This window comes from Canis lupus, chromosome 12 (genome assembly GCF_003254725.2).
Source record: "Canis lupus dingo isolate Sandy chromosome 12, ASM325472v2, whole genome shotgun sequence".
In the NCBI taxonomy this organism is placed as follows: Eukaryota; Metazoa; Chordata; class Mammalia; order Carnivora; family Canidae; genus Canis; species Canis lupus.
In genome coordinates, this window is record NC_064254.1 from 40,660,771 (window position 1) to 40,672,944 (window position 12,174).

Below are 12,174 nucleotides of genomic sequence, written 5' to 3' on the forward strand. Positions count from 1 at the left end.
CAGCACAATTAGAAGCTGTATAAATTTTACCTTAATTCTTCTCTCGGTGTCATCTAATTTTAACTCTGCTGAAACTAGTTTCTTTGCCAAATCATCTCGCTCAGGTAGGTGTCTAGCTTCAGAGATCTTTTTCAGTTTCTGTAAGGAAAATTTTGTCCTAAATAGTTCACCTTCTGTATCTTTCACCCTTTTCTCAGTTGCCCGTTCTTTCTCTTGAGATTTTCTTAAGCGTTCTTTGAGTGCTGTAATCTCATTGTTATGACGAGCAATAAGTTGTGAGATTTCATTTTCTGTATCTTCAAACTTATTCAGGGCTTTCTCCTGTCTGTATTGAAGTCTTTTCAAAGCCTTATTTTCTTTTAGCAGCTCAGCTAACTTGACCTGGAGTTCAGTTACTTCATTCTGCAATTCATTGATTTTTAGCAGTCTTGCAGATAGAACCCGTTTTGTAACAAGATCAGTATCTTTCCAAAGTGGCTCCCTATTGAGGCTCTGGGAGCGAAATCCCACTCGGACTCCCTTTCTGTTTGGTGCACCCTTAGGGCTTGGCTTCCTAGGGGCTAAAAGAGAAACAGTAATAACGTAAAGTGAAAGCTGTACTTATGTAATATTATTTATTTATTCTAACACAAGTGGATCTATGACATTCTTCGTTTTGTTCCTTAAATATGATCTTTAATATTTAAATATCATGTTTATTTAGAGATCTTAATATAACATTTTTATTAAGAAAGGTTCAGAAACCTTTTTAAGAAAGGTCAAGAATAAAAAAAAAAAAAAAGAAAGGTCAAGAATATTCTGAGTTATCAAAATGATATCTCAATAGTATACAGGGAATTATTCTACATTACTTTAAAAAATGGCAGCATCAGGCTATACCATTTTTAACTTTATAGATAATATGGCAAGCCAGAATTTGAACACAAGGATCATCAGCATGGTGTTTAAAAAATACTGGACAAAACATTGAAATATTCAAGCAATTGATGCCAAGATATTTGGAATTATAATTTGCAATGTGGAAATTTTCCACAATGTCTTCTCTAAATTAATTAGCACTTCTTTTTTATTTGGGGGAAACAAGACAACACTACACTGTACAGAGAGATGACTTGGGAATCAGACTTTCATTAACTTATTAACTCCTTGGGCAATTCCGCTAAACTTTTCCAGTTTATTGTCCCCACCCACAGCATGAGGATAACATCACCTACATAACTAGGCTGTTTTGAGTATTAAACAAAGAATGTATGTAAAACAGGAAGTTCTCCACAAATATTCTCTGTCAGTAATAAGAACTTAATCCCATTTATCAGTGATTGAAAATCAAAACACTTTTAGCAGTACAGATGTGATCTTACATGCTTGCTCAAAGGCTTTCTTTTGTGTGAGATTCAAATCAAAAACATTTGATGCAATTTGAGAAGATAAACACAAAAAACTACACCCTAAAGAATACAGGCATATAAAATCTTTAAACTGTACATATTAAATAACATTTTGCAAAAATCTGGAATGTCATTTTTACTAAAAAATCATTAAACTTAGGCCCCAATATAAAAAGCACCTGCCCTTTAAAAACGACATCTGGAAGTCTGCCACAGTTGAGAATAATGAACTTTACTCTCCAAGGTGACTGCATCTTTTCCAAGAAGGAAATGCATTCCAGAGGGGGAAAAAAAGGAAAACTAGAAGATTCAACCTTTTTCTATCCTCTCTCCAGCCATGCATACCATTAAGAGTAACAATATTTACAATTTCTATTACAAAGTTTATTTAAAAAAAATGGAAGATTGTAAAGAATATGTTTTGAATGTGTACTGATTTCTATAATTGTGTGAATACACAACTGTGTATATAATTGTGTGAATACACAAAAGGAATTGGTAATAATAAGAAATGAGGGAAAGTCTACTTGCAACTTTGAAACTATACTATCCAATATAGTAAACAGTCACTAGCCACATGTGGCTTGAAAGATTTTAAATATGGATAGTCCAAACTGAGATATGCCGTAACTGTTAAATACATACTGAATTTCAAATTATTTCCAAAAAAATGCATAATGTTCCAAATACAGTGTTGTATATTAACTACATTTAAAAATGATACTATTTCAGATGTGTTAAAATATACCATTAAAATTAATTTTATCTATTTTTCTTTTTTAATGTGGTTATCAGACAATATAAAATTACATACGTGGCTTGTGTTTGTGACCTGCATTATATTTCCCCTGGACAGTAATTCTCCAATTTTATTTTATTTTACTTTATTTTTTTTTACTGCTCCAATTTTAAACTGGAGCATCCATCATTTCAATTTTCTTTCTTTCCCAACATACTGAGTTAACAGTTTTGGTATCCATATACTATTATGGAATATGTACTCACTTCTTGGAATGACAGAAACTTTATACATAAAAATGATTATACATAAAGATGAATGTTAACTATTCCAATCTCTGATTTTTAAGTATAAAATTATATTCCTTAACAAACAAGATTTCATACAACTAGAAACTTATTTTATTTGAAAAGTTAAAGCCTATATAAGAATCAGGATAGAATTTTCCATTAATACCTTACTTCAACTGTTTAGACAGAAAGAGCTTCCAAAACCAACTTTTTCACATCCTAAAAATCTGAACATCTATTTTTAGCATATTCTATTAGCAAGACTATAAACTGATCATAAAAATACACTTAAACTGAACTCAAAAATACTTCCTAGCTGTCATTTACTTCTTTATTTTCATTTTTAAAACTATCAAGATGAAATACAGTGCAAATAAGAGAAAAGATGATTGTCATATATATCACTCATCTACCCTTTATTAAGTCAATGTGGAAAAGGTGAGAAAATATTATTTTTTTTCTTCCTTCAGGTGATAAAAATAAAATATGACTCCTTTAAAAAAATGTAGTAAAGATGAATTATGCATCCAGAAATAACTCATGATATTTATACGGATAAAAAATGAAATATAAGTACATAACATGTAATATATTTATAAACACGTATAACAAACTTATTAAATTTTATCATTATGCATTTAACTTTTTATAAAGCAACAATTTTATTTCTTAAAAATAATAAGATATGCCAAAAATCAATAAGAGAAAGGAAGAATATTTTATCAAACATGCAAATCCACAAATTCAAGTGTTCAAGATGATGTTTTAACCACATTTGTTCTTTCCTTAGATTACTGTATATACTGGCAGTTGCCAACTTACAAAGTAATGAATTCAGTGTTTAAGGAAACCCTAAAGTGTTTTAACTGTAGTTGCTGTGGTCCCGTTGGCTGACCTAAGGTAGATAAATTATCAGAGATTTTAATTCAGAAGACAATACAAAATAGAATACAGTACAAGTCAGACTGAAGATAAAAACTGAAATTTTTCTGAGTGATGTTGAAACTGATTTTTAAAGCTCTTTCTCAATTATCTTCTTAAATAAGGTAAGGTTTAAGAATTTTTGACTCCCTAATTGGGTAGCCTCCTAAACTGCTTCTGGGGAAGTAGTGAAAAATTAAAGTATCAATAATTTCCCAAACATGTAAGTTATTTCTTAGGAATAAATAGGTATTTTCTAACATTTGTTCTTAATTGAGATAGCAAAAACTTAGTATCAGGTCATGCATTCAACCACAAAATCAAAACAAAAGGCTCACGCTGAGACAGATTTGGAGGAAAAGACCAAAAACTTGCAGCAATGCACAGTCAAAAAAAAAAAAAAAGAAAAAAAAGAAAAACCAGGGGTCCATGAGAAGGTTGCTTTCAAAAGTAACACATATTCTTTGCAAATATTTTAAAGCAAATATTATTTTTCAAAGTAAAAATTCATAAAGGCAAATTTAATTACACTCCTGCTAAATCTGTTCAATAGCTATTTCCCTACAGAAACAGCCAATATATTATAGGTTTCAAGGTGTTTCATGACCTAGCCCATTTTCCTTTTTGGCTTCCAATTTTACTCTTCCCTGCCTTGCAATCTAAACTCTATAATCATTCTAAGCTAGTGCGTCACAACTGTGCTGCATTTTTTAGTGCATAATATAATTACCTCATTTACTTTGACTTATTTTTCTATGGTCTATTTTTCTATGGTGGTCAAGTACAAGTTACTAAGTACAGTACATCAGGGGTTTTTTTTATCAGAAATTCAGTAAGATGAAGAAGAGATTTCTAGAACATTGCCTTGTCAAATAGGTAATAATTAAGAATTTTGTAAAAATCAATGCAGTTCCAAACTGGTAACATTTTAATAAGTCTAATTATTTCTAATGATTAATCTTGTTTCCATTATAACACAGTTTTGTAGAAAACAGAGTGTGTGTGGTCCCAAGTCCCAAGTTCCATTTCTAGATTTAATTTGAACTTTTGTAATAAGCACTGTGTAACCTAGAGGAAGTAATTTTACTCCATATATAAAATGCCCTTTAAATACTTTATAGCAATATCTTTTATTGCTTTTTAGAAATGAAGATTTAAAAAAGGTATAAACATTTTGTGATTTTTTTTTTTTTTGCCTTTACATTAGAAACATCAAAAAAACCCCACATTTATTTGGGAAGAGAACGAGAAGGCTTATTTATGGTTCCTTCTTCTGTATATAGTACAATTTTGATTATAACAAAGGATAATACACAACACCATAAGCAACAACTATATATAACATTATATACACAACTATACATACATATATATAAAACTATATATACAAAAATACATATTACTCAAAACATCAATCAGCCCATTGCCATGCATATATCAATATACATAGTAACAGAAGTTTCATTCATACAATTTTCCTAAAAACTCAAAATGAATGTTCTAGGTCCACTGGGCTCTTTCAAAGAACTCTTACCTTGATGATGCACTTGGCTATCTGATATTTGCCTTTTGGGATTTTTTCCCTTAATACTCTTAGGTGAGGAGGAATTGACCAGCGATGACCGGCCAGAAGACTGTGGAGTAGTTCCAAAATCAGATGAACAATAAGAGTAATGGTGTTTGCCTGCCTTACTTTCTCGATCATTATCTGGACTTCTTTCTCTTTCCCCCATTGTTTTGAAAAATGGTCTCTATTCACATAATTTCACAGATTCCTTTCTCCAAAAAAATCCATGAGGAGCCTCAAGAGCAATGTTTAGAGTCTTCAGATCCTGGTGATAACATTCATGTCTGCAATTTGTTTTCTCTAGGTATCTGTAGTAGAGATTAGCACATTAGCAAACAGAAGATACACACTTTTTGTCACTACAATTAAGGAAGGGAAAAGGAAACTCATATTTTGTGAAATAGGTTTTACAGTTAATTACAATTAAATATATTATAAAATAAAATACTAATAATTTTTAAAAGAGGCAATAATTCAATTCATCTGTATTTTCACACATTGTTACTTACAGTATTTGGAGAAAAGACAGAACATTGTAGATTGGACAGAACATGTGTAAAATGCCTGACATATAACTGTTTTTGAATAAAAGTTATTAACTCAATTTGACTCCCCTAAATCTTAAAATTTATAATAAAACACAAATCCTGATTTCTGACAAATGTATAATGACCAAATAGCCATTTTTTTTCTTTTCTGGGGAGGCAGGTGGCAGTTAAGGCAACCCTGCTAATAGAAAAAAAAAACCCTAACTACATAAAAATATAAAACTAAAGTTGAAAAAAAAAGTAAGTATGTAAAAAATTAAACAAATTAAAACACCTGATTAAAAACATTTGCAGTATGACAGAAAAATGGTTACCATCCTTAACATATATAAATACTCATACCACCCCAGGAGAAATATATGAAATCAAAAGTTAAGTGGGTAAATACATGTTAAGAACCACAGCAGGCAATACAAATGCTAGGCACATAAAAATAACCAACTTCAGGGATGCCTGGGTGGCTCAGTGGTTGAACGTCTGCCTTTGGCTCAGGGCATGATCTGGTGTTGGGGATCGAGTGTCACATCAGGCCCCTTGCAAGGAGCCTGCTTCTCCCTCTACCTATGTCTCTCTCTCTCTCTCTCTCTCGAACAAATAAAATCTTTAAAAAAAAAATTCAAATTCTCTCTCTCTCTCTCTCTGTCTCTCGTGAACAAATAAATAAAATCTTTAAAAAAAATTCAACTTCAGGGATCCCTGGGTGGCGCAGCAGTTTAGCACCTGCCTTTGGCCCAGGGCGCGATCCTGGAGACCCGGGATCGAATCCCACGTCGGGCTCCTGGTGCATGGAGCCTGCTTCTCCCTCTGCCTATGTCTCTGCCTCTCTCTCTCTCTGTGACTATCATAAATAAATAAAAATTAAAAAAAAAAATTCAACTTCAGATATCATTTTTAAACTTACCAAAGTTTTTCAAAACAACATTCAATGCTGCTAGAATGCCTATCAAGAAAAGATTTACAAGATTTTTGGGAAAAAAGTTGGCAAGACATACTAAAACTCTAATTGCGCTTTTAAACTTTGATCCAATAATTCCATTCCTAAACAAGAAAATAATTCTAAAAATGCGAAAAGTTATGCACAAATGTTTATGCAGTATGATTTTTTAAAAGATTTGAGAGAGAGCACACGTGCAGTGGTGTATTCAGGGGGAAACAGGAAGAAAGGGGAAGAGAGACTCAAGCAAACTGCGCAGAGCATGGAGACAGATGCACTCCTGGATCTCAGGACCCTGAGATCACAACCTGAGGTGAAAAGAAGAGTCCATCACTTAACCAACTGTGCCACCCAGGCACCCCACAGTACATTTTTTTTAAGGAAGCAATGTAAATGTGTAACCACTGCAAAATAATTAAGAATATTATAAAAATCAATACAGCATAATTTCAAACTTAAAAAAGTTTGTGTTACCAGAGAAAATGTTTAAACTACTTTGGAAAAGACAAAATTCAAACTAGTGAATACAGTAAGATCTCAACTACACATATTCATTGGAAAAAAAAAATACTGAAAACACTGAGTATTCTTCCCTCAGGAACTGAAAAAAACAATGTGCAAAATAAGATACAAATATAACAAAATAGTGTCTGGGCAATATGAATTTTAGGTGATTTTTTTCTCTCTTTATATATTTTCATTTTCTAACAAAATAAAATTGGATTACTTTTTTAATTAGAATAATTGTTTGTAATATTTAGAAAAAAACAAAAATCTCATTGATGAAATTAGTATTTCAAATACAGTGGTTCTAGTACTATATGGAAAAGACATCCATATAAGGCAGCACTAAAACTGTCCACTGCAGCAATATTACAGCATCAGAGGCTAAGACAATCAAAAGGACCATCAATAAAGAACTGACTATATACTCACACAATGAAGGATAGTACTATGAAGCTAGTAGAGGAATAAGGACTACTTCTGTGTATTTTCTGTGGTCTGGAGTGATCTGCACAATATATTAAGAAATATGGACAAAGCATGTATAGTATGTCACCATTTATCAAAGAAAGATGATTACAAATTGATATAATGTTTCATATTTTTAAAAAGTTAAAGGATAAACTAAATTTTTTTTAAAAGGTTCTGTAGGGCAAGGCTATCCAATAAAACTTTCAGCAAGAATGGAAATGATCTATAATCTGTGCTATCTGGTAAGGTAGCTGACCACATATGGCTATTGAGCACCTAAACTGTGGCAAATGTGACTGAATACTAATTTTTAATTTTGTTGAATTTTAATTAACTTAAGTTTAAAAAGCTATACATACTGGTGTTTAGCTCACTGAAATTTCAATGATCTCATCTTTAAAGGGAATAATAATAGTAACCTTAGAGAATTACTGTGACAGTTACATAGGATAATTCAATAATTATGACAAAGTAAGCGCTCGGTGAAAATCGACAATTACATTTACAATACAAACATACAAAATGCTCAGTAAATTCTGATTGATATTCCTTGCCAAAGACTCAGTTTTGATTCCGATAGTATAATTACAAGCTAATCATATTGTACGAGGATTATTTGTTTATAAGCATATAGCAGAAGTAGCTCCCTAGGACCTACCCCATCTTAGAGTGCCACCTAACTTTTCATTGCAAAAGATAGAAACTACAGGGGCGCCTGAGTGGCTCAATCAGGATCCCAGGTCATGAGATGGAGCCCCATGTGGGGCTCCCTGCTCAGCAGAGAGCCTGCTTCTCCCTCGGCCTGCTGCTCCCTTGCTTGCGCTCGCCTGCTTTCTCTCTGTGTCAAATAAATAAATAAAATCTTAAAAAAAAAAAAAAAAAGAAAATAAAACACAGAAAACATTACCTGCCATTCATCTCCTATGCACCAGCACTCACCCTTCCCCATCCCTGCCTCAAATATATGCGCATAGTTTACAAAAAAAAATCCACTGTCCCATTATCCAAGCCCTTCTACCTGGGATAGCTATTTTAGTGGCTTATACTTTCATGCTTATGCTATTTCTTGAATTAGCAACTTAAGACTATAAAAATGAGGACTTAACTTGTGACTCATTTTAAATGGTTGCAACATGAAATGACTTGTACGTTATAGGTTTCTTCTCAGAATTTCTAATTGTCCTTCTTTCTTACTGAAAAGAAAAAACAACCTTCCTATATCACTACTTACCTAGCTTGCTTAGTCATTCTATCTATAGCCTGAAACCCATTCCATTCTTCTTCTTAAAGACATTTTTCTTAGAGATCAATTATTTCCGATTCTAATTTAAACCAATTACTTTGTAGACCTGTTGTTCCACTGTCATTCTGAAATAATTTTTATAATACTCAGGAGTTCATCACCATTTCTAATAGCTCATGACATCATCTTTATTAGTTTTGATCATCATTTTACCGGTTCATATCCTCAAATAACTTGCATAGAAAGGGTAAATAAGTTGAGATAAATGTTCTGAGTCTTGTACCAGAGAATATATTTTGCCCTCCAATTTGGTAGTTTTCATAAATTCTGCATTCTAAGTTATTTTCTCTCAGAACTTTAAGGACACTACTCTATTGTGTTCTAAATTCTCAGAGGTTCTTGCAAGATGTTATACTCTTTCTTTTATTCAACATGTATTTTTTCTGAGGTCTCATCATGTAACCATAATGAAAAACCACCACAAAAATCCCTGCCATTATGGAGTTTACACTCTAGTTATGTTCACCTGATTCTCATTCCCTTATATGTTATCCTTTTCTTTTTCTCCATAGGAGTTTTTAGGATTTTCCCTCCTCTTATACTGAAATTCCACAACAGTGTGCATGGTGGTGGGTCTTTTTTCATTGATTGTGTTGCCCCTTTATCTCCCTCTTCCTTTGAATATTGAAACAAGTATCTTTAAACACTAGAAATGTTATGTTACTTTTCTGATAACTGACTTTCCTGTTTATTCTTTTTGAGGCTTCTACTGGCTAAATAATAGACCTGCTTTCTGATTTTCTATTTTCACTCAACTTATCTTTTAATTATCCAGGTTGTTGTTTTTTGTTTTTTTACTTTGTGCAAACACCTTAATTTCCAAGAACTCTTTCTTGTTCTGGTTTTTTAAAATAATTACTTTGTTCTTGCTTTACTGAGGCAATATATTTTCATTCCTCTGAGAACACTAAATAGACATTTTGTTTGCGTTAAATTATCTTCTGATCCAGGAACTCTGTTTCACAGGGTGACAGTTTTTCTCTTTTCATTGGGTTTTCATTTATATATAGTTTTGTTTCTTTGAAGGTAATTTTTGGTTGTCTATTGATTATCTATCTATCTATCTATCTATCTGTGGACATAATGAATAGGGCTTCCTGACTGGCACATTTTGCTTTAGAAAGAATAGCAGAGAATCAGCCATTTTCCGGGGGACTCCCTAAAAGCTAGAACGACGAGGGATAATCTCCAGATACAAATGTCCACCATGGCAACTCTACTTCTTCTTTAGGGTTGTCTTTATTTTGATTTCCTGAAGAAATTACTTCCGTATTTTTTGATGAGAAAGAAAGGGAATGGTGAGGGGCTGGGAATGTTACAGAGTCATTGTGTATGGGATTGGTTAGGAAAGAAAGCATAACTATTATAGTTTTTCAACTATTCTTCCTTTCTCATATTCAATTAGCCTTTCTCGGAGCCTCGGTGTCCAACGAAAGATGAATGGATAAAGAAGATGTGGTTTATGTATACAATGGAATATTACTCAGCTATTAGAAATGACAAATACCCACCATTTGCTTCAACGTGGATGGAACTGGAGGGTATTATGCTGAGTGAAGTAAGTCAGTCGGAGAAGGACAAACATTATATGTTCTCATTCATTTGGGGAATATAAATAATAGTGAAAGGGAATATAAGGGAAGGGAGAAAAAATGTGTGGGAAATATCAGAAAGGGAGACAGAACGTAAAGACTGCTAACTCTGGGAAACCAACTAGGGGTGGTAGAAGGGGAGGAGGGCGGGGGGTGGGAGTGAATGGGTGACGGGCACTGGGGGTTATTCTGTATGTTAGTAAATTGAACACCAATAAAAAATAAATTAAAAAAAAAAACACCTTCAAAAAAAAAATTAGCCTTTCTCTCTGGCTTTTCAAATTCTAAGGTTCTCTAAGATTCTGTCGGATACATCTGAATCTTTCTTTGCTGTAGTTCCCTCTTGAATATTTTCAGACACAGTTTTCTCTGTTCCAATGTGTTTCATCTATCATTACTCTTTTCCTCCTTCAGAAATGTGCTGTGATGTCATCTTCTGAGAGTACCCTGTTACCCCTTCAAAATCATAGGTTCATTCTGTTACTTTTCTTTAATATAGTTTTAGTATGGTCTTCAAGAAAAAAAAGAGAAAAACACAAATCTTTAATAATAAATATATTTTAAAGCCAATTATTTCTAACAGTTGTCTCTTAAGACAACTTGATATAAGTAATCTCTTTTCCAAAGTCCACGAAACTACTATTCAATTCATGCACCAATTCAGTCAACAAAAATTAATAATACAGACATCGTTATAGAAAATGAGGAAAGCAAACTGAGCAAGAATACACCGCGAGTTCTTTTAGGGCAAGGTCTGGTTCCTCCAGCAAAAAAAGATTAAGAAAAAGTGATAATATATTATATACATATCCTTTATATATTCCCTAAGAATATTACCTGTTAATTATATTAAAACACTTTAATGGTAACAAAAAAATTAAGAGTAACCCCCGAAATACTAGAGAATATCTTATCTTTGTCCAGTTTCTGACTTAGGATCTATTCTGAACTAAAGTGGGTTTTCTAACCTACATAAATTTGTAACATCCCATAGTATGTTACAATTGTTCATGAAAATAAACATTCCTTAGAAAATATAAGCACTCAGTGACCTAAGCCTTCCTAAAGAATAGATATTTAGACACTTATGAAAATTCACTTTTAAAAAATTAGTACTTAGACCTTGTGGGAGCACTGCAGCCTGACTAATAGTACTGCCAGAAAAAAACAATTCACATAAGCAAAGAAATAAAGTAACAAGTTAGAAACAAAAGATATGAAATATTAGACTTAGGGATCCCTGGGTGGCGCAGCGGTTTGGTGCCTGCCTTTGGCCCAGGGCGCGATCCTGGAGACCCGGGATCGAATCCCACGTCGGGCTCCCGGTGCATGGAGCCTGCTTCTCCCTCTGCCTGTGTCTCTGCCTCTCTCTCTCTCTCTCTGTGTGACTATCATAAATAAATAAAAATAAATTAAAAAAAAGAAATATTAGACTTAAAAAAGGAATAAATAAAGATGAAGTAAGGCCAACTACTAAAACAAATATCAATTTTTCTTATAAAGTTCTGGGGCACCTAAGTGGCTCAGTCAGTTATGCATTCAGCTCTTGGTTTTGACTCAGAAGTCATGAGATTGAGCCCTGCATCCAGACTCCCCACTAAGCAGAGCATCTGCTTGCAGATGCTCTTGCCCTACCCTCCTCTCACTCACACTCTCGAGTGCTTTCTCTCTCTAGAATAAGTAAATAAATCTTAAAAAGTATAAATACTAAACAATCAATGAGTCAACAAAGAAATCAAAGAGAAAATCAAACAACACCTAGAGACAAATGAAAACACAGCAGTCTAAAATCCTTGGGATACAAGAAACAAGCAACATTTCAAATAAAGAGGAAAAAATAATAATAAAAATCAGAGTGAAAATAAGTGAAATAAAGAACAAAAATATCAATAAAGCTAAGAGCCAGTTCTTTGAAAA

At 32.9% G+C, this 12,174-nt stretch overlaps 1 protein-coding gene across 11 annotated transcripts in view; it reads right to left on the minus strand.

Annotated features, from left to right (window-relative positions):
* LCA5 (lebercilin LCA5) overlaps positions 1-12,174 on the minus strand; it is an 83,695-nt gene that overhangs the window by 44,867 nt on the left and 26,654 nt on the right. For 4 of the 11 annotated variants that reach the window (XM_025444952.3, XM_049092270.1, XM_025444954.3 and 1 more), the window contains exons 2-3: positions 4,873-5,213; positions 31-560 (exon numbers count right to left, since the gene is read on the minus strand). In XM_025444952.3, the coding sequence (XP_025300737.1) occupies positions 31-560; positions 4,873-5,071 (729 nt within the window). In that variant the 5' untranslated portion in view covers positions 5,072-5,213. Of the gene's footprint in view, positions 1-30; positions 561-4,872; positions 5,214-7,323; positions 7,400-8,020; positions 8,531-8,593; positions 9,040-12,174 lie in introns of those variants that run through there. The other 7 variants (XM_035697761.2, XM_049092269.1, XM_025444950.3 and 4 more) reach the window with 6 other exon arrangements.